This window comes from Acipenser ruthenus, chromosome 16 (genome assembly GCF_902713425.1).
Source record: "Acipenser ruthenus chromosome 16, fAciRut3.2 maternal haplotype, whole genome shotgun sequence".
Lineage (NCBI taxonomy): Eukaryota > Metazoa > Chordata > Actinopteri > Acipenseriformes > Acipenseridae > Acipenser > Acipenser ruthenus.
The window spans coordinates 35,269,691-35,297,685 of record NC_081204.1 but is presented as its reverse complement, the minus strand read 5'-3'; the positions used below and the strand labels follow the sequence as shown (position 1 = coordinate 35,297,685).

Genomic DNA, 27,995 nt, shown 5'->3' with positions numbered 1-27,995 from the left:
CATGTTAATGTAGTAAAGCAGTATAGATAATGCAGTTTGAATGAGGCACCTACTGGACAGAATTACAATGGCTCTCTTTATTGTGTGCAATCTGCCAATAGGAAAGCATGTGGGGGAGCTTCTGCTGAGCCCACTGACTGCCTGCTCACTAGAGGTTACCACACATTGCAGCATGAGAAGGACCCGAATAGGTCTGTCACATGTTACGATGAGAGAGAATTCAACAGCAGATTTGTGATCATGGCCAGAACAAATCTAATAATGATATAATTTTACACAAGAGAAGTCAATTATCATTTCATGTTAAATGATTTGTATGTAAAATATGAATTGACGTGGTACAGCTATTCATAGGATTCAATGTGGAAACCTATTTCATGGATTTTTGGATTGATATTTTATTCTTTAAATGTTCCGTGCTTGTAAACTATAGCAGTGGCTTCAGATGGGCATGCTGCTTTTCTACAGTGTGTGTCTCCAGCATGCCTCAGTCTTGACCTAACAAGCCCTGCCACTGTATAAACTGTCTTTCCCCTAACAAGACCCCTGCTGCTGTATATCCTGGTCTCTCTGAAGAGCAGAATACCTTGCTGTCAAATGTTACTCATTTGAGGTGCTTTTTGTGATGACGACTGTCCAGTGAGAGCCACATTTGAATCCTGGTCTACAGTGGTGAAAGGAATGGGCATTCAGAACCACCTGGCCACAAATTCAGAAAAAAGTGGAGTGTAACTTTCAATGAACACTCCAGCACGTTTTCTTTAACATTCCACTCAATGAGCAGCCTCAACTGGGTCGACCAGCGATTTCCATAAATCATTCTGAAGTAATGTATCACTCTGAAGTAATGTGATAAAGCATAAGTGAGAGAAATTCACCCAGTCATCAGGATCTGAATTTCTGTATGATGTAAGGGACATCCTGGTGTAGTTTTTCACCTGTCCCTCATTGATTGGTATCTCTGTCAGTAAATAATGACCGGTAATTGGTTTTATTTTATTAGGAAATCCTTTGAATCTTTAATATGTTATGGCCCAGTGCCCCGGATTACTTTAATGAATGTTTCTATAAATGTAGAGGGAATGTAAGCACAGAAGACTGTACTAGAAACCATAGCCTGACCAGGGAACAGTTGCCCAATGGGTTTCAGGCACAGTATAAAAGAGCATCACTGACCAGTATTTTTGGCACAGAAAAAGGCGACATGCTGTATTTTTGCACTTTGACTGAATCATTCTCTGTTTACTATAATTTTGTTTTTGTAATACTCTGAATTTGATCTTAGTTAAATATTTGTCCATGCATTAATTGCCCATGAATCAGGCATGGCAGAGATGGGTATTATGTGAGTAGCAATGCTCCAGTGCCACTTCACTGATTGTACAGGGCTATTAGATTATGGTACACGGACAAGCAACATATGATTGGAACACTCCCAGACCTTCAAAGAGGAAAGACTAGCCAAGTAACTCAAATCACTGCCATCCAGTTCAGATTGGAAATATTAACTCGGGAGAAATGATGATTCTAATCAAACCCTTGATTATTCTGCATTGTGATTACTGTACACAGAACCATTTCACCTTCTGAGCTAATATACGACAATCCCTAAATGGCAGTTTTATTACATGTTTATTACTTCTCCTAAAAATAGCAGACCAGCCTTGCACTTGCAAATTAGACTGTGCTTGTCATTGTATTGGTTCAGATGAAGTAGGAAACTCATTTGTTAAAAACAAAACAAAAAAAAACTACAGATGGTAGTATTGGCTCCTGATGGGCAACAGTAAAAACTAGATATTGATTATCTAGAATTGAGGCTACAGCTTATTGGCTTTTCTGTGGATATTGATTATCTAGAATTGAGGCTACAGCTTATTGGCTTTTCTGTGGATATTGATTATCTAGAATTGAGGCTACTGTTTATTGGCTTTTCTGTGGATATTGATTATCTAGAATTGAGGCTACAGCTTATTGGCTTTTCTGTGGATATTGATTATCTATAATTGAGGCTACTGTTTATTGGCTTTTCTGTGGATATTGATTATCTAGAATTGAGGCTACAGCTTATTGGCTTTTCTGTGGATATTGATTATCTAGAATTGAGGCTACAGCTTATTGGCTTTTCTGTACAAACAGGGAAAATGTTATCTTGTTTTGTCATTAAAAATAGAAGATAGCAAGCTGCCGATGTACTCAGTGTTAAAATGGCACACGTGGCTGAAAAACACAGAAACAAAGCTGTGCCTATTGAGAGAGAAATCCATGGGAACTGAATCCCACTGAAAGGTAGGGCTGTGCGAGTCAATCAATGGCACAGCTGTTTGGAAATGAGTTGCTAAACAACAACAAACTTACACAGCAGGGTTACATTCTGTAATACACATGAACTGTTTTTTTTTTTTTAAACTGAAGACATTTGAAGCTGTTGGAAAGAATAATGAATCCTATTTCATTGCTAATTTGGTTTCAGAATAAAGGATGGATAGGGCTTGGTTGTATGATGATGAGCATCATATACAGATCTGGCTTGGTTGTATGATGATGAGCATCATATACAGGTCTTGCAGTACATGTTGCACTGTAACGAGGAAGAAAGGTCAGCTTTCAGGGATCCTCAAATGACATTGACTTCAATGTAGATTCCTTGACTAGAGAATTCCTGACTCTCCATACTGTAGTTTTACTTGGGTCAAAAGTCACATAGACAGTGAAAGTGACGGCTTCAATACCTCTAATAGTCAAACAGCAGCATGTTTAAAAGGTACAATTAGTTCATTTTTACAGCAGTTACTATTGCATATGCAAAACTGATATCAACACTAATACCTGTTTCAAGTTCTCACTAAAATATAATTGTAAAGGATCTTCGTCACAGGTCACAATAATCCATTCAAGATACAGGGGAAGGCTGGCTGCATTCATCGCATTGCATCCGTACATCAGTAATGCTGTAACGGTAACACCATGCTGAAAATGTTATACCCGATAACTGGCCTCGGGGAAGGGTAATCTAACTTATAGCAATTCCATATGCACTGTACTGACAGTTTTATTTTGTAGTACAATCCTTACTTGGCATTTAGTTTTATTTATTTATTTATTATTATTATTTATTTTGTTATTATGCTGTGCAGGTGTTTTCTTTTTTAATCTGTCACTCAAAGCCAGTAAGTGCCTGCCTCATCTTGTGACATAAAATAGATCAAGAGAATTTTCAATGAACTTCGTATCTGCTGAGTCATAGACTTGGATCCCCTATCCTATGTTTCTATGGCACTGCAGCTATAATCATTGTCAACAGGGTAGGCTGTCTAATAGACTGCAGGGGACCTGACTGTACGCAGTGAGTGATATGCTCACAATCAGATTGCTAATAATAATAATGATAACATTCCCTCATTCTCTAAAATCCATCCCGGCTGTATGCAGGGAAAGGTCACATTGACCAGTTGCTTCCTTTTAAAATTGTTTCTCTATTCATTAGCAAAAGAGATCTCACTTGGCATATCAGTCCATGCAGCAGTGCTTAAAGTGGCTTATTTATAGGGTAACTAGATACGCAATGTAAATGTTCTATAAGCATTATACTCTGGAGACATCATCTAAGCATCAAAACTGTAGAACCATTGCTGGTTGAAGAAGTACAGCAAAGTTAATGCTGCTCACTCAGTATCCTTCAGTGTTTAATACAGAGGAATTGGAAAACATGTTTCTGGGGGTTTTGTAGACAAACGAAGGTGAAATACAACCCACCCAGAGATGGTGAATACCAGTAACGCAATGTACAAATGAGTGCAGCGTGTTCAAGAAGAGTCTGTGGGGACCAGTCCTGCAGGTGTGTGTTGCAGTAGCTGTGACTCAACACATTGAGGGATGCTCTTCAGTTATTGCAGGTGTGTGCTGCAGTAGCTGTGACTCGACACACTGAGGGATGCTCTTCAGTTATTGGAAGTGTGTTCTGCAGTAGCTGTGACCCGACACACTGAGGGATGCTCTTCAGTTATTGGAGGTGTGTGCTGCAGCAGCTGTGACCCGACACACTGAGGGATGCTCTTCAGTTATTGGAGGTGTGTTCTGCAGTAGCTGTGACCCGACACACTGAGGGATGCTCTTCAGTTATTGGAGGTGTGTGCTGCAGTAGCTGTGACCCGACACACTGAGGGATGCTCTTCAGTTATTGCAGGTGTGTGTTGCAGTAGCTGTGACCCGACACACTGAGGGATGCTCTTCAGTTATTGCAGGTGTGTGTTGCAGTAGCTGTGACTCGACACATTGAGGGATGCTCTTCAGTTATTGCAGGTGTGTGTTGCAGTAGCTGTGACTCGACACATTGAGGGACACTCTTCAGTTATTGCAGGTGTGTGCTGCAGTAGCTGTGACTCGACACATTGATGGATACTCTTCAGTTGCACACTGATGGTTAAAGAATAACACCTCATGCCAATGGCCAAATATAGAGGCACCACAATAGTGCAGCAGGGACAGTATCCCCATCATTGTCCTTTTAAAAGCATTGATGTAACCCTAGCAATCCCAAGGGGAGCACTTCTCCAAACTGCTGTATATGGTGCCTCCATCATTTGATTGTGGTGCCTGGATCTAATAAATTATCATTTCTTCACTTTTAGTTTTTTGTTATTGATATATTTCCAATTAAATTCAACAGCAGTGATTTTATATTCTCAACATGTTTATAATGACCTTCTCGCTCTCTCCAGCTTTTTCACCTACAAACTCAAACCTGTCCTGCACAAGTGATGTGATAACTAGGTATGGCTTGGTGTGCACAGACTGTGGTCTATTCCTCAGGTGCTGTGCCACTGCACATGACTGCTCACACCATTACAAGCTCCCTGCTGTGGGGTGGAGCGGAGCGAGGTACAAAATAACAGCTCCACTAACAAGCACATCCTCGCCTTAGAAATGGATTTCCAATCTCTAGAAAGCTGAACATCATGCTTTTTAAAATACTTCACCTATTATATATATAATTTCACAAACTGTGCCTATTGGAAGACACATGCACTATGTATCCCTGCTGTACACTGGCAGATGGTGGGGCTTTTCTAGACTAGGCAATACTTGTCATTCATTATTCCTGGCAATAATCATATTGCTGATTGTGGCGTGAAACACAGAAGAGAGCCAGGAAATACAGGGACCACACCTGCAATAAACATTACACTTTTATGGCAATTTGAGGACAACAAACACACCAGTCATGCTTTTTTTCTTTTTACCTTTCTGTATGTGTACAGTCCCAAAGACAGAACTTACTCCGTTTGCTGCCATCTTGGAATGATGATGAAAATTGCATCGTAGAAAAATTAGCAGCAGTCTTGCCCAGTGGTTCCCATTTTAAATTCAGTGGCAATTACTGCTTGCTATAGTTTGCCAAGTGTAAACTGCCCATACGTGATTTGCATGCTCCCTAAACACAGCGGCCCTGGTGTGGGTCTGCAGAGCCCCAGTCACTGCAGAGACCACATGGAATACAGATTCCTGTTTGCAATCTGTGTTCTAATCCTTTTCTACACTGCAGATCAATAGCTGTCCTCCACACTGGTGTAAAAGGCTTGTTTTACCAGGTGCCATGACCTTCAGTGTAAATCCTGAGGTTGACTTGCTCATGGATACTTCACATTACTCGGGTAGAGCAATGTTTGCATGGCATTGGACAAAAATTAGTCTGCATTGAAAAACAGGATCAGTTCAGCCAAGTTGTAAAGCGCCTTGAGGTCCTTGTGATGAAAGGCGCTATATAAATGTTATTAAATAAGCAAGTGTCACTGTCATTAAGGAGTCCCTCCTTTTTATACTGTATTCTTGGTTAATATCAAACAAAACACATATGTATAGAAGTTTCAAATGATCGAGTCCCTTCAGGAATTCCTGCAGAGGTACAGTGCAGGACACACTTTATATTCAGCAGTGACTCGGTGGCCTGGCTCTTGGGATGGAAGCACCTCTTTGAGGAGTGGTGGCTCTTTGTCTTGCAAGTCCTTCCAAGGAGCAGCTAGACAATGTGGTGAAGCTATAAAAAGGCTAACAAGATGCTCGGATATATTGTGAGAAGTGTTGAATTTAAATCAAGGGAAGTAATGTTAAAACTCTACAATGCATTAGTAAGACCTCACCTAGAATATTGTGTTCAGTTCTGGTCACCTCGTTACAAAAAGGATATTGCTGCTTTAGAAAGAGTGCAAAGAAGAGCAACCAGAATTATCCCAGGTTTAAAAGGCATGTCGTATGCAGACGGGCTAAAAGAATTGAATCTATTCAGTCTTGAACAAAGAAGACTACGCGGCGATCTGATTCAAACATTCAAAATCCTAAAAGGTATAGACAATGTCAACCCGGGGGACGACTTTGACTTGAAAAAAGAAAAAAGGAGATTAGATAAAGGGGCATTCAGAACAGAAAATAGGAGGCACATTTTTACACAGAATTGTGAAGGTCTGGAACCAACTCCCCAGTAATGTTGTTGAAGCTGACACCCTGGGATCCTTCAAGAAGCTGCTTGATGAGATTCTGGGATCAATAAGCTACTAACAACCAAACGAGCAAGATGGGCTGAATGGCCTCCTCTCATTTGTAAACTTTCTTATGTTCTAACACTGGAGGAGTTCAGTGTCAAGAGTTTGAACGCACTGCCATACATTGGATTATCAGAATGATCTCCAAAATAAATAAGTGAATCAAATCCAAATCCTGTAACCAGCAGTCAAAGCTTCAGGTGGTTGATGTTGATTCCATACACTCTGTCTGCATGCAGGTTGCTTCTGAAGATCGATGCTTGAGTTCTGGCAAAACATGTCAATTAAGAAATATGTCTCCGCCAGGCAAGCATGTTCTACTGCAGATTAATGCCTCACATCAATCCCTGATATAGATGGCCAATCCTGAGAAGTGCATTTGAGATTGCCAGTGTTTGCCTGCATTGACAAAAGCACAGGAGGAACGAGCACCTTAAGGGGTGTGGTCTCATTGATTGTATAACCCTATACAATCAATGGGACCCCATGGCAGCGCCCCTTTTTCATTACAGCACAGTGATGTAAAAATGACTGCATTCGGATACAGCAGCTCTGTGGTCTGGCAGCCACTCAGTTTAAATGGACCATTTGTATAATGCACTGTTATACCAGATCTAGATTTTATCAGCAGATCAGCTGAAAATACAAAGATGCCGTTGTGGCCTTGAACTAAGATGTATAGTATAGACTTTAAATCTACATTTCACTTGAACCCCAGTTTTGGTCTTGAAATCCCAACATGTTTTAATATATACATGCTTCTTCTGTTATCCTAGGATATTTAATGTCACACTTGTAGCCTTTCAAGCTGCAGTGCTGACTTTGTCAGTGACACTCGTTAAATAATCTCTTTGGCCTCATTGAGAATAAGCAATCCAAGTACCGGATCAGCACATGAATAGAAAAGTGACAAATTTAATGTCCAATCCTGAGAGCTGGCAGGTCCAGCATGAGGAGGCTTTAATGAGACTGGCATGTTCCTGTGCATCAAGCGCTGGGAACTGTATGTGCACTTGAAAGACAGCTCGATACGCTGCCAATTCTAGAACCCCCCTGGTATACAGTACAGCACCCAGAGGCAGGTTCTAGAATGGATTCTAGAACCCACCTGATATACAGCATAGCACCCCAGGACAGGTTCTAGAATGAATTCTAGAGCTCCATTCATTTTAGGTTTGAAACAATTTTTGATTTTGTTCCTTTTCATGGTGGCCCTGACGGTTCTAAAATCTTTGTGCACAAAAACCATGCATGGCATTAAGAAACCACTTGGTATTTGTAGAGATCAGGGTTTGCCAGTCCTTCTGAAAGCTGCGTTAATCTATCCTGGTAAATCAATTTCTGTCTAATTACTAATGTCAACAATTCTTATTGCGTGGTGTGAAGATATGGAACAGTAATGTTTGTGTCACACAATTTCATGAAGCAAACCTAAAAAGAGTTCAGGGTTCACTTAAATAATGTCTTGCTGTCCTGTGACATCCAGAGTAAATGGTACAATGCTACCACTAGCCCAAATGATAAAGCAATCAGTCAAGTTCTACTGTATAACAGTATTATACCAAGCGACGCTCCACATCCATCTTGTTTACACCCAGCCCCCACCCATCAGGGCAGGGGTGTGGGTTCATTGAATAGCCTTTACCTAGAGGAGGCCATTCAGCCTATCAGTACTCGCCTGGTTCCTCATAGCTGATTGATCTCAGAGTTGTCATGTAGGATCCCAGTGATTTATCATCAAAAACATGGACTGGTAACCCTCTCCACTCTGTGTAAAGAAATGCCTGCTACCCTCTTCATCTCCTCTTAATTCCCAGCTGTGTCTCCTGGTTTCTGTGCTGCGCTTAAGGTATTGGAAAAGGTTAACTATTTCCACTCCTTTTAAAACCTTGGTTTGAATGACTCAGCTTTGTTTTTCTCAGCATTGTCTGTAGCTGACAATAAAAAACAAACCACAGAGTGGACAATCAGTTTCGGGTTAAATATCACTTTACTGTATGCTTCAGCAGGCTGCTAGACCTTCATCTGACTGTAGAAACCCATATAGAATACCCACATTTTCTGTGCCATTACTTCAGTGCTATGGGAGATACATACAGTAACTACTCCTTCAATATTGATAAGTCTCATAAAATATGCAGCAAGCAAAATGATTGCAGCTGGGCTTCAATGCAAGGAAAAGTCTAAGATATTTAGCACTCCCACAAGGCTTTGCTGTACGACTCCACCGCACACACATAAACAAATTACCTTCGATCCCCTTGTGCTGAAATACACAATGCACTGAAGACAAACAGGCTTGGCATAATGACTTGTAAGAAATTGGTATTTGGTACAAGATTCGAGACATTACCTGGATTTTACAGTTCATCTCTTTTGTGTAGACCTCTCTCTCTCTCTCTCTCTCTCTCTCTCTCTCTCTCTCTCGCACACATACACACAGACCACACATTTCATAAAGATAATATAATCTTATGATGCCTTTCATACATAAATGAAAATACATCTATTTACACACTGTTTTCCTTTACATAGGGGTACTCAGGGAAAGTCTGTTTATTCCATTAAACACACACTGACGTGACACTTGCCATATAGCATTATAGAGCCATGATCCCACCAACTACACAATAAACCTGAGTACAATACTAACATGCTTTGGAAAATTCTGGTGAACTATACAATCACCTGTATATTAACTGTGGAATACTCTTTCTGCCTAAGAGGGCAGTATATTTAACACACTTTGTGAGCACGCACAATAATATTTCATGCATTATGCTAGATATTGTATGTGACATTCAGCCACATAAATGTCACAATTTGTATACAAAACTATGCATTAGATCTAACCCTGATTACCACTGTGTGACCAGACTGTTAGTTCCACTTTCTTATGAAGACAAATATAGAATATTAAGAATATTGTAGTTTTCATTTGCAGAAAATGTTGGTTTATGTTTTTGGATAGGCTTGTAATTCCATCCAAAGATTCTCTTGGATATGTGAAATGTTGTATTTGAAATGCTGCACTTGAGGTGCAAACTGTTTAATCTCCCATTGCTCTGGAGTGTCCTCTGGGTTCTTTAGTCTCCCTCGCCTCTGTCTCTGGGTTCTTTAGTCTCCCTCGCCTCTGTCTCTGGGTTCTTTAGTCTCCCTCGCCTCTGTCTCTGGGTTCTTTAGTCTCCCTCGCCTCTGTCTCTGGGTTCTTTAGTCTCCCTCGCCTCTGTCTCTTGGGTTCTTTATTATTATTATTATTATTATTATTATTATTATTATTTATTTCTTAGCAGACGCCCTTATCCAGGGCGACTTACAATCGTAAGCAAATACATTTCAAGTGTTGCAATACAAGTAATACAATAAGAGCAAGAAGTACAATAACTTTTGTTCAAGCAAAGTATAAGTGTGACAAACCACAATTCAATAATACAGCAGATAATAGTGATAGTTACATCAGGGTATGATTAAATACAAAGTACTACAGGTTAAACACTTGGCAGATTACAGTATTCTGAAGTACAGGATTAAATGCAGTAAAATAGGGGCAGATAAGAGCAAAATAAAGCACATTTACATGAAGGGTGATAGTGTCCCAGGATACAGAGTTCTACAGGTGCTCTTTGAAGAGGTGAGTCTTAAGGAGGCGCCGGAATGTGGTCAGGGACTGGGCAGTCCTGACATCCTGTAGGAAGGTCATTCCACCACTGCGGAGCAAGGGTGGAGAAGGAGCGGGCTCTGGAGGCAGGGGAGTGTAGCGGAGGTAGAGCTAGTCTTCTAGTGCAGGCGGAGCGGAGAGGTCGAGTGGGGGTGTAGGGAGAGATGAGGGTCTGGAGGTAGCTGGGTGCAGTCTGGTCAAGGCATCTGTAGGCTAGTACAAGAGTCTTGAACTGGATGCGAGCGGTGACGGGAGCCAGTGGAGCGAACGGAGTAGTGGAGTAGCGTGGGCGAAGCGAGGCAGAGAGAACACCAGACAGGCAGCAGAGTTCTGGACGAGCTGGAGCGGACGGGTGGCGGACGCAGGGAGGCCAGCCAGGAGGGAGTTGCAGTAGTCTAGGCGGGAGAGTCTTGAGTCTTTAGTCTCCCTCGCCTCCGTCTCTGGGTTATTTAGTGTCTCTCCTCTGTCTCTGATATTTACTAATCTGTTTTATTTCCAACTGAATGTAATGTACCTACCCACTAAAATAGAACGGTTTCCAGTTTCATAGATTCCAGTTACTGGTTAATAAAATTACATTTTTCAATCCTTCATTTGATAAATGATAAAGAACAAGTGAAATCATATCCACACCCATTGCTATAAAATGTAACTGGATATTTTGAAATCTATAAAATGAAGAAAAAAAGTATTTCTGGATGACATTGAAACCTGTTTTTCCATCACCATTTGTATGAACTCTAAAACAAGATCTTAGTTAAAACTGGAACAGGACTAGTTCGCTTTAACTTTAGGGTCTGTTTTAAGTCATGTTTTGTTCAAGGCAGATTTCTTAAAGCTCATTTTGAAATATATCACTGTCCTTGTGCATGTTACATTCTGTTATGTTATTTAATTTCTATTTAATATCAATTTAAGCAGTTTAAAAAAAAAGGTACCTTGTACTGTAGTTGGCTACTGTTCCAGATCAGCACCATGGACAGCACTTTATTTGACGAATCACAAGACTCTATTGGTTTGTCTGCTATAATAATGTCTAGTGAAAACTATTTCTTCTCTCTTTTCTTCACTAGAAGGCAGGTAGCCTAACAGACATGTTAAAATGCCGTTACTGTCCTGGGGGGTTGGAGGGCTAGGCAGGAGTCAGAGCAGAGCTGGTATTAGTCAGCTGTGTCAAACTGCCCAGCAGAGCCAGCAATCCCTGTATCCTACTCCCTGAGTTACAGCAGCAGCCGGTCTCGAGAGACTCCGTGACCTGGGAGCTTTCATACCCTGGTACAGGCAGTACGTGCTGGCTCTCTGATTTCACCTTACTGTCGAAACACATGAAGACATTAACTTATGGCAACGTCGTTTACAAAAAACAGCCAGATGAATGAAAACAATTCATGTCAAATTTGAATCCTCAGACTTATTTAACTTTATTTCCTGCACACCAGTATTCTAGCACAAGGGCAGGAACTGTATTCAGATAGATCTTCAAGTCGGATAACTATAGAGGGCCAAGCACACAGTAAATATTTCACACAATCATTTGTGCTCCTTTTTTCTTTTAATACTTTCCAAGGCATTGATATTTATAAGACCTCTGTTGGATCAGCCTATATTTAAATTCAAAGGGATATACTATGTTTGCACCGTTCAGAAAAAAAAAAAAACACCAATGATTTTGCTCAGAACTGCACGCTACTGTGAAGAACGTATATTTTTTGTGGAGCACATTCACTGTTTCTTAGTTGAAGCCTATCTGTTTGCTCTTATTTAATTCATATTTTCCTCAAACAGAAAGACATTTGGTCCCTACAGTACCTTGGTACAGTTCGACATGCTGTATTCATTCCTGTTTGATTCAGAATCATTTATTCCATATCCAGTTTCGCTTTCTGATTTTGAGTGGTATCCAATGATAACAGAACCCTGTGGAGGTTCAGAGATACAGACCACATGTGTTATACATCCACTACACTCTGTATTTCTCGTCCATATGTCAGTAAGGTTGGTTGCTTTCATGCAAGAGCTGCATTAGACACTCTGAAATCTGCCATCCAGCAATATGTATAAATTTGTTTAATCTTGACCCTGCAGAGCCATCTCTGTGTTTGTGTATTCAAACAAACATTGGAGGTGCTTATGCAAATGGCATGCCAATAGCAGCCTAATATTGTGCAATTTATAACATAAACCATGTTAACTCCAGCTTGAAAGGTTCAACAGAAATGCATGGAACACAGCACAGTTACCACAATAAAACCGATTCTTTGAAAGACTGCAGAGCTGCAATAGTAAGCACTGCTGTTTGTTTATTTGGGGTTTTTCATAATTATTTCCAGATTTGTAAATATTATGGTAGACCTCAGCAATTATGTGGCCACATTTGAATGATCTATACATTCTCTAATACCCACAAAACAGAATGCAACACCCTTGATTGGATGCTGTGTACATGTCAGCCTTTAATGCAAGAGACACAATGAGAAGTGCAGAATAAGAGAATAGATCATTGAAAGAATGTTGAGACATAAAGGGAGTACTTTTACAAACCGCTTAGGAGGTTCAGACTGATGTTAACAGGGCAGGTTAAAGAACTTTAGTTGCACCAAACTAACCTGCTGTTACAGTCGACGTTTCAAGAAGATTCTTAACTCTGTTGTTTTTTATGGGAAATGTAATGGAAAATATTTGATTTTTTATTATGTAATTGGAAGCTTATGTAATTAGGTATGGAATTATTGTATTGAAATGTGCCAATTAAATAATATATTATATATATATATATATATATATATATATATATATATATATATATTATCGTTACAGTATCTTGGCCAAATCTCCTGTAATTGAGGACCTGTAGAATTTCTATTTCCATATGTTACCAACAATGAGTAGATCCAGTTCCATTCCATTAATTGAATCTTCATTTTTAATTCAGAATCCTTGACATGGGTCTAACTCCAGTGCTACAATACAATACATTATGAAGTGTAGGTAATGAAGTATGAACCTAATCCACACATTAAGCAGATTGATTAATGCTGATAACACACTGCAGTGGTATCACACTGTTGCAGTTCATTAAAGCACATGCTTATAAAAGCTATGTGATCCTATTGGTCTGAATAAACAAAAGGGTTTAGCAAAAACATTTCACATCTCAATCGACTGCATAAATATTACATTCAAGGTGTTTACACTAAATGGAAAGGAATGGCATTCTATTTTCTGAAAATGATGAGCATTAATATGTTGTATGATTTTCCTCCCTAGCCAATGCAGTGCATCCAATAGGTCCCAGCCAGCTAATTCCACACACGAGCCTGGGTCCTAGCGTGGTGTTATGGTTACCTTGTGGAAGTGTCGGGGCTGTTGACCTGTCATGTCCTTGTCGGTCAGTCATGGCACTGCAGCCCCAAAGCACACTACTCTAGCAATGATCTCTCGTGATCGCTGTTGCAGGGGGACTCACAAAGAATACTAGAGTGCTTCTCATTCCTACAGTCTGCATGACCAAACTAGTCACAGATTCCTGGACCCCAGTTCCTTAGAACTCCGCTTTCCACGCCCATGCCTCTAATTTTTACTCGTGTCTCAACAGAATGATCCATTGTTTTCTCTGCCAGCTCAGAGGTTGTGACCCCTTTTACACCATCCCTTTAACGGAGTGCAATAGAAAACTTGTTTCTTGTCTGTATGCTTTTCTTAACTTTGAACTAGATGAAGAATGCCAGGCTCCTGTTTACATATGTAGCTAGTGACAGCAGATAATCAAGCACACCTCATCTAGCTGAGGAACAAAGCTTTGAGGGAAATTAAATGTGTAACCTTTCTTGTTAGTTACAGCGCAGTAATATGGAGTTAGGTTTAATTACTAAACTGAAGCACAGAGCTGTCTATTAGACTCCATGGGACTAAAGCCCTGTAAGTGTATCAAGCTGACATATTGAAACTGTGACTGTGGCCTTTATCACACCCGTTTTTAAGCAGGGTTTATTGACTAGTGAACACGTTTTAACCCTTACAGCAAGATGACTGTTTTCCAATGCATAGCAGCAAGGATTATCAACTTATTTCATTACTTTGGCACTTCAAAAGTATTTTGGATTCCCCAGTGTGTTTGTGTGAATCAATCTTAAATAATTGTATTATCAAATCTGGATTATATTTGGTATGCACAACTTGATTGAACTCTATAAAAATGGTATTACATATTTAGTATTTTAATGCTGTAGCAGCAACACTTTATATAAATGTTTCTTTGTAACTGAGTGAGTAGTGCTGTACAAGGCACAGAGTAGCCCTAAGAACTTAAAGAATCATAATCTGAACTATTTTAATGTGTTAGCAGTTTCTTCCTGGCAAAGACTTTAGCATGCTTTCCACCAAGCTTTTAAACTGTATGCACAGTATTTCTTAGACTAACTGATTTGAATTTGAGAAGCAAAGTTAGGGTGTTCACAAATGGACTGGCATGAATTCGAAAGTCTAGCCAAGCAGTGATCTTTCCTGAAGGAGGCAAACCACCCCAAGAGTGATCAATTGACAGTGTTATTTTAAACTTCTGATTTAAATTTATTAGAGTTGAGAAGAAGGCTGCATTAGACATCTGACTCAATATTGCTCTTAAACTGTATTCATTGTATGGTGTCATTATTAAGACATTGTGACTTGAGGATCACCACTCACAATAAAACCCAATCCTGTTTGAGGGCGACTCCACCGTCCAAACTGGGCATTTGCTGAGACTCTTAAGAACACTATTAAGTGTCCCAGTACAAAGTAGGGGTTATGAGCTTCTATGAGAAAATGCATGTTTATCTTGAAAAAAACAGCAATCATATTGCATCTAATCTTCACAAGCAGGTTAAAACACTGTATTCCCATAATGTCTCAAAGAAAGCTGGATTTTAGAGCAGCTTCATATTTATAGAAATTAGCTAAATATTTTGAAAGACCTGTAGATACATGTATTAACATTATAGCTGCTTTGTAGTCCTAATGACGAGTCTAGTTTACATTTCTGACATTCCATGTATAAAGTACCTGCCTGTTAGATACCCTAGTGCTGTTATGAAGTTTGTTTTGACTGTTAATAAAATCATTGTGCTTGCAATCAAAGCAAGGATCCTGGAAGGGTCCTCCCAAAGCACAGACCAGGGGTCACAGCAGAGCCTATCCATACCTGTACAAGAAACTTCAAGTGCTCATTTTAGTGCCTAAAGTCAGTCCCGCAATTTACCTTCATAAAACATCACTGGAGATCCGATCCCCCGATTGATTACCTTCATGAAACATCACCGGAGATCCGATCCCCCCGATTGATTACCTTCATGAAACATCACCGGAGATCCGATCCCCCCGATTGATTACCTTCATGAAACATCACCGGAGATCCGATCCCCCCGATTGATTACCTTCATGAAACATCACCGGAGATCCGATCCCCCCGATTGATTACCTTCATGAAACATCACCGGAGATCCGATCCCCTGATTGATTACCTTCATGAAACATCACTGGGGGATAAATAAAATAGACTGCTGTTGTACATACCGCTATGACCAAAAGTTTTGCATTACCCTATAGAATTAACCAATTTTGCTTCATAAAGTCGAATGAAACCTGCTGAATAATGTTATATTAACATATTAAATTACATACCGCTTTGTAGTTTTCCATATACTACGAAAAACTGAAAAAATGTGACATTTCGAAATGTAATATGAAATACTGTATTTCCTATACTGCCGGTAGACTTTTGCAATATCATCTTGTAGTTTCTTTGAATACATGGTGTTAAATAAAAGCTCTTAATTCTGTTCATAGTTGTTTTTAATTATGTCTCAATCCTAAACCTCTAGGTGGTTCCAACTAATAGCCTTTGTTGTGACCCTCAGTTTACTGATAATAGATGGGCGTGTTAAACCCTGGACACACGCTGAAGAAATGTAGTCTCTCTTCTGCATTGACAGAGCTGCAAGAATGCATTCTATGTTCTTGGCATTTTACTGTAGATCTGGGCTTTGCTCTGCATGTTTTATTGGTGGGAGAAACTACTTTTTTGTTTTGAGTTCAAAAGGGAATCTGTCATATACATTACAAACTGTTTCAAAATACTTGAAAGCATCTCTTTATCTCAGGGATTATGAGACCTGCAGCGGCTGCCAGTGATCACGATCTGGGTTGTCCCTGCAGACACAGAGCTGAAGGAATTCTAATGCATAAAATCTGCATAATCGCAGGGCAATCTTCAGGAACAGCAGCATGTGAAGGATCTCTGCAGTACCTACATAGTTATGACTCAGTAACATTAAAAAAAAAAAAAACACTATGAAATACTTCACTACATGCACAAACTTGTGTGTGTGTGTATATGTATATACACACATACAAAAAAATAAAATACTAATATATTAGTATACTATTTTGATATTCTTATTGGTAAGGGTATTTCCCTTCCTGGCACCCCAAATTTAGCTTTCCCAGCAGCATCGTTACTATATATAAAATAAATAATTTGAATACGTGATGTGTTTATTCTGTTCCAATGGGTTGAGTAGATTTAAGTGCTTGGGAGGACTGGTCCTGAAGGCACCCTATACGTGCAATTGTGTTGCTGTTAAGTTCAGATAGCTGCAAGGAGGAAGGAATCTTCATGCATCTTAAACAAATTGGAATGTTAACCAGGCCTGTTTTGTGTTTTAAATGGAGCGCACAAAGCGCTGTGGAAGAATCTAGTAAACAATCACCTGGGGCACCAAGAATCCAGCAGTGAGCAGCTGGGATAACCACCCTCGCTGCAGCACCAAGAATCCAGCAGTGAGCAGCTGGGATAACCACCCTCGCTGCAGCACCAAGAATCCAGCAGTGAGCAGCTGGGATAACCACCCTCGCTGCAGCACCAAGAATCCAGCAGTGAGCAGCTGGGATAACCGCCCTCGCTGCAGCACCAAGAATCCAGCAGTGAGCAGCTGGGATAACCACCCTCGCTGCAGCACCAAGAATCCAGCAGTGAGCAGCTGGGATAAACGCCCCTTCATGTGGGTCTTTTATAAATATTTACTATTACCAATAGCAGTAGTTGCATGAACCAGTTTAAGTAACCAGTCTAATTTATGTATGTGTGTTGCCAAGGAGAACGACGTGTATGATTAACACAGGATTGATTATGCAACCAATTGACTAATTCACACCCACTGGAACCAGGGCCACGCTGCTGCTGGCAGGGATGCTGTTATTAATAATAGTCACGCTGCAATCACCCTCTGCCTGGGTGGCACAATCAGAGAATGCAAAGAATGGGGAGAAATATGGTATTCCTCTGTGGTTATATAAATCAGCCTAGAAAGCAGACCCACTTGTAATGGGATTCTCCAGGTCAGTCAGCACTGCGGCTTAAAAGCAGATGCGCACGCAGATAGTGCAGGACTTCATTCATTGAAAATGTCTTCAATATCCCTGTGCTCCCATCACAGGTATGTAGGTCGACCATCCCAGCTGTATACTGCAGCTGGACTATTGAAAGAAACAGAATGAAGAGATAGTGTGCCATGAAGATTGTCGACGTGCCTCCTCACATTATATACAGTAGTACAGTACACACCCTTAACTTTCATAGCTTGCTATATTGCTATGCGTTTGTGTTGCTGGGATTAAATATTACTTTAAAAAACTGTTCAGGCACATTAGATACTTTTTCACAAGCTGTCTACAGTATTTAGGACATATTTCACTATCTCTGTGGAAACAAATGGGCTTTCATTCAATCAGAGTCATGGCACAGCACTCTATTTCAATAGCAGTAATGGCACAAACCCATAAAATCCGTCTATGTATGCTGAAACCATGAAATTCACAACAGAGCCTATATGAATACATTGAAACTGTATAGCATGAAATATTCACCCATGCCATCATTGAAGGGCTTGAAAACAAAACTATCCAATATAATATCAAACAAAGGCTTTAGCTAATGAAATCATTTCAGAAATAGCAGCTGTCCTGCACTTCCATTCATGAAGTAGGTTTCATATGTATGTTCTAGTCTTGCATTCAGGTCGCCTGTAATACTTGATCTGTGATTCTTTCCTCTGCTTCCTGCCATTAACCAACCAGGGGATCTCCATAATGACTGACATCCTTTGCAGCCAATGACTTGTTTTAACCCTGCAGACTGTTGGAATGCCCTCGGCAGTCAGATCTGCCGTTCTTAATGTCTGCACGCTTTCTTTAACTCATTATGGAACCAGAAATACATATTTACTGTATTTGAAATTTGTACTTAATTCGAAGTGAGACTTTCAAAGTGCATGACAGATACAGTATGAGGAGTTAGTTCAATGTTTAATTATTTCAACCTTCTGCATTCCTGAAAGCCCCTTCCTGATTCTCTGTGTTGTTTGACAGGGGCCTCTTTGTATCTTGTTCCTCCTCTGTGTAGTTTAGTATTACCCAAAGCTTCAGCTAAAGCATTTGGAGCAGTGCTATTGATTTGGGGCTCATGAGAATATATTTATCCTTATAGGGAACAACCTGGCAATTTAACACAGCATCTTGTATTCTGTTTTCAATGGTGAATAGACAGAGATAAAGAGCAGACAATGTCATAGTGTATCTTGCTTTCATTCTTTTGATAGCAGGAATTGAAGCAATGGAAGTCCCTTCTGACAACACTTAATTAAAAAAAGTCTTCTCGTGAAAAAGGTTCTTGAGCCTCTTGCCTCTCGTGGCTTAGCATATATCCCTTCGCAGTGAGGAAGGATAAACAGAACAATTTGGAGAAGGATGCATTAGCTGAACCTCAGAGCTGAGGATGCCAAGTGGAAAGTAGTGATTTTAGAACCCCAATGGATATTTTTAAAAACACTTTGTGCATTAATAATGGTATACTTATTTTATTGTGCTTAACTGGCTGCAAATTATTATTTTTTTTTTTAATCAGTTGAAAGGACCAAACATGTCTGTACCCAAATGGTTTGCTATCATATCTTAACCAATCTCCAATTCCATACTTTATGCATACACAGCTGATTCTAACGTTGTCTGACTTTCTTCTTTTTTCTCATGAAATGGGACTTTTTAATGTGCTGGTATTCATGTGTACACAACTCACTCCCATCACCCATTGGAGAAATAAATCTGACACTTCCTAATGTCCCTGTCCTTAAACTGACAGACACTTTATACTTTTCCATCTAAACGGGAACCATCAAGCAGCTGTGCTTTCACGAGACCATTCAAATTGAACACTGCAGATTTAACACAGCAGCTTCCAAACCAAGGCAATACAAATCAATGTTTTTGGTGGAATAATTCTATGGGAACGTAGTGAAATAATAAGACTGTTATTTTTACAAATCATGCATTTCAAAGTCTGCATTGTACTAACACAACAACAGACAGAAGACCAGTAGGATTGAATGGGCATCGGGGTATTATGATCAGAGGATTGTCCTGCCTGTAGAACACATTGTTGAATCTGGATACAATGTGATCAGGGGATTGTCCTGCCTGTAGAACACATTGTTGAATCTGGATACAATATGATCAGGGGATTGTCCTGCCTGTAGAACACATTGTTGAATCTGGATACAATATGATCAGGGGATTGCCCTGCCTGTAGAACACATTGTTGAATCTGGATACAATATGATCAGGGGATTGCCCTGCCTGTAGAACACATTGTTGAATCTGGATACAATATGATCAGGGGATTGCTCTGCCTACAGAACATCTATAGAGAATATCTTCAGTAACAATAAACTCCCTTTTTTATGCCAACACCAGTCTCGGAACCAAACATATTGAGGGTAGTTCAGAAAATTCAGCTTTGACATTTTTTTTTTTTTTTTAATAACACAGAGAAACTTGCCACGATGGTAATCAGCAACATGTCCCCGCAGAGTCTGTGTCCACGCCTTCACCGAAGAGCAAAGTGCTCAGAAAGACTTGCTGATAACAGGCCTGTTTGTTTTGTACAATCTTTTCTTTGTTACTGGTAGTGTCACATTTTTTAAATGAACTATAAGCCCATATCCTTAATTTCATCTTGATCCTTAATGATACCTTCCATTGCCCTTTGCGCAGCCAGGAGCACAGCAGCAATGAAGAATGTTGTGAAGCGATTGAAGTACTGCTCAGTGTTCCTGCTTTTATTGCGCCTCCCACCACACTGTTTGTTTTATTTTACCTGTGGTGTAGACGGCGCAACAACACATTTCAAATTGAATGCTTTTAACGGTAGGTGTTTTTTGTTTTTCTGTAAAAGCTAATTGCCTGGCATAGTAAACACAGCTACAGTAGTGCTTTCAAAGCATCGTGGATTTTAAAAATGTATGCTCTTCTCCAATTGAAAATATTTATGAAGGGAAATAGAACATTCTCAAATGAATTTCATTCTATGTACGCATACATCTAATAATGTAAAATATTTTTGTAAACTAAGATGTATTGCTTTGATGAGCATGATTTTTTTAATCAAACTACAGTCTGTTAAGCATTGCAAATGAGGCATGGGACTCAAGGGATGGGGTAAGGCATTGTGAAAGAAGTACTCCATATAACTGCCCAAAGACCTGATGGAGATCAGTGTACTATTCATATATACATACAGTACATGACAATAGTTTTGGTTGCATATTTGACACATTTATGTACATTTGCTCAGTGATTTAGCAATTTTGCCATACTTTTCCTAGTTAAACTATGCATTTACCATAGTTTACAATGGTTTGCAATGTAAATTTGCTTTACCTTACTGAGCTTTACAATGCTTTCACTGTGGTTTAATACGCTTTTACTGTGGTAAAGGTTTTATTAAGAGAGTTTCCACCTGTTCACAGAGGACCTCATTTTGGATGCCTGGAATGTGACGTTCACACATGGAAGAATCAATCTGTGCCTTTTCCTGGTGGGGTGAGGTTGAGTCGAGCAAACCCTTAGTACCACATTAGTGAATATATTGTAGGGGTATAGATTTTGGAAGTGGAGCTGACTGTCCCTGTTTGACTGGCCAAGTTGCTGTCCTGCATTCAGTTTGTAAAATAATGGGAAGGATGAGACTTGTACAAAGTAAAGCCTGATCATTCTCCCTTCTGAACGCAAACTTAAATGTTAAAACAACATGGCTGCTTACTGTAATGTAGAAACAATATGATTTATTGACTTCATTTATGCCAAAATAGAGTTTACGGTTTATAAATACATTCTTGCTTTACATATCTCAGTTTCTTTGGATGCAACAAAAAGAAAAAAAATAAATCCCACTGTGCTCATTATATGCATTACCAATAGCAGAACATGCACATTGACGTTTATAACAGCAAGGAATCTGCACCACAAAACTGCTTACAGCATAACACATAACCAATTGCTAGTCACTGTGAAGTACTGGTATGGCTTTTTCTAACAAAGGAGTACTGCTGCTAATAATTAGCAGGACATAGGGATGCAAATACAAAATACTGTAAGTGAAGAAAAAACCTCATAAACCAAAGTGAAACAATACCACATTAAAGGGAAAGTGATTTTAGCCACATTACTGCAATAAATAAATAAATAAATAATGTAATACCTTCGACATCCACAGGTTGAAAAACAATAGAACAGTAAAACTGCAACTAACCACCAACTCAACAAATATTTCAAATGTGTTTTATTGCACCCTTTGAGGCACACCTGCACTTGTATTTCAGATAGTATGTATTCATGGTTTAATACACTCTTAAGGGGTTGAGTAACATCATTGATTCTATAAATATTCAATAACCAGAAATTGTCATTGAGCTGTCATAAAACAAATAAATCCTTTTAATGATGCATGAATATGTAAACATTGCACATGCTGACTGATACAATTCTCTTTAGTGTCATCTTCATTATTATTTATAGACTCTATATGGAGCTACATCTTTCCAAAACGGAACTCTAAGATACACCGTCAAATCATTTTAGCAAAATTCATGAAATTCAGGAAAGCATGAAATAACGAAGCACATTTATTTTGGTTGCATATTGTTGATAAAAAAAAAAAAACTTCACAAATTCGACTGGGATAAATGGATTGACCAAATCGTTACAGACTTGATCAATAATCAAGCTTGTGTAACGTAATGGTGAAAATGCCCACACACTACTATTCAATAGGAACATTTATGTTTGTTGGAGAGTAAGCAGGGAATCACACACCTCTGACACTCCCAAGTGTACGAAAATAAATCAATAAAATATGGAGATCACCTGTATCCAGAACACACTGGACTATGCTTGACTGCTCATTGCCGGCATTGATGCGTTAGAGGTGTTTCTGTTTTTTGTTTTTATTTATTTATTTATTTATTTATTACAAATTCTTCCACAAATACAAATAATGTAGACTTACAAAATCAATTGAAGCTTACATGGTAAGCAGTTCTGCGCTTTTCAGACTGAAGGTACTCCTGCTGTCGACAGCCCAAACCGAGGCAAACCCTTCTGTTAATACCAGCACATATCAACAAGGTTCTTCCATATACATCAGATTGAACATACTGGCAAGCCCCACTGCCAACGAATACACAAGGGGAAAGTCATCCAGTCCTCACTAGATGTATCTGAACACTCAGTGGAGAAGATGCACCACATGACTTCAGAAGATAATCCACCCTTTGCTTCAGGCAAATAAAGTAACTTCACAGTCTGCAGTGCTGGTGTCACCCAATTATCTAATATTTCATCCACACGACTCCCAACTCAATGTAAATGGGTATGTGTGTGTGTGTGTTTGTGTGTGTATATATATATATATATATATATATATATATATATATATATATATATATATTTATATACCCCACACACACATATATATATAGATATAGATAGATAGATAGATAGATATACTATTGTACTGACTTTAATAGCAGCAAAGTACCCTTGAAGGTGCCTTTTAAAAGTTTCATGTGTAAAATCACATCCCTTTGACAAATGCATGGTCTCCACATGAGAAAAAAAAGATTTTACTTGTAAAAAAGCCAATTATTTTTAGCAAATAACGTGACACTGTTTTGAGTTGCTCCTGGGAGCACCTGTATGGTTTTCTAATGATCGCTTGCTTTCTGGAAGTTTAAAGTCAACAAAAGGCACTTTTGTCATTAAAGAAGTGTTTGCTGAAGGATTGGGTGACCTAGATTTTGTTCAAAGCTGTCTGTTCTTCGAGCACTTGAAGATAGTCTGGAGTACCTTGAAGTTTTGCTTTCAATTCCAGATATTCACTCTTCCGTTGCTCCACCACGATTTTACTGTGGTTGAAACCTATTAAAGATTTTTTCAACTTTTTGTCATGTGTCTTTTCGGGGTAGCGGATTTCAAACCCACTGACTCCTATACTGTTAAAATCGTTTTTATTTTCCAAAAAGTTCTGAATAAACAGATTGGAATCCCTTCCTGGTAGAAATTCCTCCAATTCATCAATAGTACTGAGCCTCTTCCTTGAATCCATTGCATGAAACGAGTCTGTGTCCTTGTCAGCGCAATTCCTAAGAATTATTTTCTGTCTCTGAGAATCTGCAAATTTAAACCCTGATTCTGAATCATGTAACCCGCAGGTGTGGCTTGTGCTCATGTGGTCTATGGTTTGTGGTATGAAGGTCTCTCCTCCAAGGTCATCGATCTTATTGGTCTTCTGGTCATGCTTTCTGATGTGAAGCTGCATGGAGCCACATTCCTGGTTCCCTAAGCCTTCATGCCTTGCATTGGGATTTTTGTTGCGCCTCAAGACAAAAACAAGAAGGCAGAATGCAACAAACACGGTCAAAATGAGCACAACTAAAATGCTCAGAATCATTATTGACAAGGGCACAGGCCCACCGGGAGGAGCTTTACTGAGCCCAGCTGGTGATGTAGATGTAATAGTTGGAGTGAGGCTAGTTAGAATGAAAGGTGGCTTCATTAAAAGTTTTGGGCATAAGATTTCATTTTTCAGTAACCTCAGCTCGATGTTAGAAAACTGAACTGGGGACGCACACTTTACTTCTTTGGCTGTAATTCCCTCATTCAGTTTCTCGAGCCACAGTTTTAAAGCCACTAAATCACATGTGCAATCCCAGGGGTTTCCTTCTAAATCTATCTGTGTGAGGGAGAGCAGCTGGTCTAGAACGCCACTTACAGGCAGATACATGAAGTGATTGTTCTTCAGGTTCAGCCTGGCAAGTGAAACTCCCGCAAAGATATAAGATGGGAGACTCCTTAACACGTTATTGTTCAGATACAAGAGCTGTAGATTTGGCATGGAGTCAAAGGTCCCTGTTAAAACCTCCTTGATGGCATTGTATTCCAAGTACAAGTACTGGAGGTTAGTGAGTCCAAGAAACATTTCAGGGTACAGTTGCTCGATCTGATTGCCATTCATATACAGTCTGCGTAGATTGGTTAAATTTGCAAACACTCCTTTTTGAACAGTCACTATTTGATTGCTCCCCAGGTGCAGCAGATCTAAGCCTTCAAAGCCAAGGAAGTCAGTAGGACTGATATCTTTCACATAGTTGCCACTGAGGTGCAGTTTCTTGGCATTTGGAGGTTTGGGCACCAGCTCGCCAAGGTCTTCAATATTGCGCTCCTGGCAGCTTACACTAATCCCGAAGTCGGAGGGGTGGGCTTTGCACGTGCACGGGAGTGGGCAGGGTGCTAGGGGTGGGATTCTGGTCTGATAAGATATAATCTTACTGAGATTTTGATTGAAAGGTGCCTTGCCGGCAACAATTCCTGATATTTTTGAAAGATTGGTGGTTTTTGGCGCTTTGGTAACGAGGTGTTGCATTGTAGTTGGTACAACATTGGATGTGGTTTGTCCACTTTCAATCTGTGATGGAGGCATGCGGACATCAAAATCGCTCCCTGTTCCCATAGGGCACAGTTCTTGTTTGTTCGTTTCTTTCAACAGCCTCCCATACAAGTCAATGGGTGTTTCACAAATGGCCTCCCCTATATAAATATTATAGGGCATGTTCTCCAACCAAGCTTTGAGGGGTAACAAATCACAGGTACAATTCCAAGGATTATCCGCGAGCTGCAATTCCACTATCCTCCCAATGTGTTCCAAAACCCCGATATAAGGAACCTTCTGTATCCTGTTTCCCCTTATATCCAAATGGGTAAGAGAAGCAAAGCGAAATATGTTGTCTGGAAGGCTGGAAATGAGATTGTCATTAAGAATGAGCACTTTCAGCTTGTGCAGCTTATTGAAGGCTCCCCGTTCAATAAACTTGATTAAATTGTAGTCAGCTTGGAGGTATTCCAAGTTCTCTATGCCCTGGAATGTGTCTGCTTGGAGCATCTTTAATTCATTGTTGTTTAAGTGCAATTGTTTTAATGCACTCAGTCCAAGAAAAGCCCCTCCCTCAATGTTCTGCAGCTTGTTGTTCCCTAACTGGAGTGACACTGCATGAGTGAAATCAATAAAGGAATTCGGGTACAGGATGAGCAATAAGTTATTTTGGAAATTGAGATGATATAAAGTCGAAGGTGGTGGTTTAAGCTGAGTAGGTCTGTATACTGCGATTTTCTCACAGTTCACATATAGGACATTTTCTATGGACATACAAGAACAAGCACTGCAGGTCTCTGCTGAGAGGTCAGAATCCAAGTTGGGAGACGAGCTAGGTACGGAAAAAGCCAGCAAAACCAACAGCAGCATCTTCTTAAAATCCTGCAGAATATTGTGTATTAACCTTCAGGATAAAAAAAGAAAAGAACAATTATAGTACTTTGCTTGCCCCTAAACAGCAGCTAATGTCGGTAATGTACTGATCCATGTTACTTGGGAGAAAGGGATTACAAATGGAGGAAAAATGAATTGAATTGTTAAGACTGTCTGATATAATGTATTTTGTTCAGAACCAGTATCAGGCAACTGTAATTTCATATACAATAGAGAGCGTTTACTGTCACCTAAAAAAATAAGTGAATAAGAATATTTATATTAACAAATTAACAGGAATACAAGGAACTGAACCTGAAAAAGCTTGTCTGCACCAAATTTGCTGCACCTCTGTTAAGAATACACACTGATTTATAAGTATACGGAGACGTGTATTTGTCACATTTTACAAAATCCAGTTCAGCAAATTCTATTTCAAATACACACCTTTGATTATCAGAGTAGCCTACTTATTTATGGCCATCAGTAAAATACAGAATCATGTTTTAGGGTGTTTACTACAAAAGATCATTCCTGCTACAGTTTACATACAATATCACTCGATTCCTATATAAACATCACCAGTAGAAACCACCCGTTTCAAAGGCAGATCCATAACGACCAAATAAAAGTAAATAAATTAAAAAAATGAACCAGGAACGAACACTTAAAACGGAAATCTCAAAATGCGCTTTCAAGTGTTCCTCTCCTACCCGTAGACTGCAACGCTCTGCATCCCGCAAGAAATACGGTTTGAGCTTAGTTTAACTCCCTGGCACGGCTGAGCCTATTTTTCTAAAGGAACGTGTACCACAGGATCGAAACACAGTACACACAAACAGCAATCAAACGATCTCATTAGAACGATAGAACGAATTAGGGGCTCTGCTCGACCACAAGAACGGAACTGAAAGGCAAAGAGAAGTTACAGGGCAGGGTATTTTTACTTTCCAATACGATTGAACAAAAAGAAAGCGATAAGGAAAGAAAGGCGACGATGCTCCACTTAGATACAAAGCGAAACATCACGACGGCTAAGCTTATCTCATCTGTCATAACGTGGATGAATAGCCTACTTAATAATAATAATAATAATAATAATAATAATAATAATAATAATAATAATAATAATATCACAGCTGTAATCAATATGTTCCAGTCTACTTACCGCTGAAATGCTGATACAGATAACCACGCCGGTCTTGCCGATCTCCGCAATTCATTGGATTGTCAGCACGCGATCTGAGCTTTGCTCCTCTGCACAGAAAAAAAAAATCCAACTACGTGCTCTGTGATATTCAGAAAAGGGAGACCGGGACTGAACTGACGCGGAAAATGAATAATTCAGCTAAGTCAGTTGCAGACAAGTGCCTATGCCAGAGATCCCACCATCAGCACCCAACGAGAAATAAACCAATCATTGAGAGTGTCGCCTGGGTTCCGGGTCCACTGAAACAGGGAGTGCTGGCTGTAATTCCAACTGCCTCTACCTGCCTCTGCAGGTGCTCGAGGTTTGATATCTGCATTGAGTTGCGCTCCAGTACAGTACGAGCCGGGTAAAAAATAAATAAATAAAATCCTTGGAAACGGAATGTTGCAGAAGTGAGAGGTGCAGGAAGTTGCAGCAAACGTTACTGCTCAGCGCATATCTCGCTGTGATGTTAATCTGCTGAAACCTTTTGTTCTATGGATACACGTGATGTGGTAGCTACTGTAAACTGCGGGAGGAAACAACTCACCTGACGATCAAAAAGTGGTAGACTGGGGTTATTTTTTAAATGCGTCTTGTTAACGAACGGCAGAGACCATGAGCTGCGTTAGTCCTTCTTTTAAATACGAACCGGTGTGTGTGTGTGTGTGTGTGTGTGTGAGAGAGAGAGAGAGAGAGAGAGAGAGAATAAACGCGTTTAGCTATTTCAAAGCAAACTACATTGCCTATAATCAACTAAAAGGAGACGGTAGGCCTGTTGCGCGTGTGTGTGTTGCTTTTGTTTAATAGGGCTTTATGTATTGTTTATAATTATTTGTTGTATTCTATTCTTGACAGTGATGTATTGGTTTTATTGGCTTTACTTAAGGCTGTTTTAATGCACCAATACTACTGCTACTACTACTACTACTACTAATA

At 39.7% G+C, this 27,995-nt stretch overlaps 1 protein-coding gene across 1 annotated transcript; it reads right to left on the bottom strand.

Moving 5' to 3' along the window:
* Positions 1-23,027: 23,027 nt before the first annotated feature.
* Positions 23,028-27,704, bottom strand: slitrk4 (SLIT and NTRK-like family, member 4). The gene is made up of 2 exons (XM_034051480.3): positions 27,036-27,704; positions 23,028-25,898 (listed from the first exon to the last, which is right to left on the bottom strand). The coding sequence occupies exon 2, from the start codon at positions 25,862-25,864 to the stop codon at positions 23,357-23,359; it is 2,508 nt and encodes an 835-aa protein (XP_033907371.3). The 5' UTR covers positions 25,865-25,898; positions 27,036-27,704; the 3' UTR covers positions 23,028-23,356.
* Between the last annotated feature and the right edge of the window lie 291 nt (positions 27,705-27,995).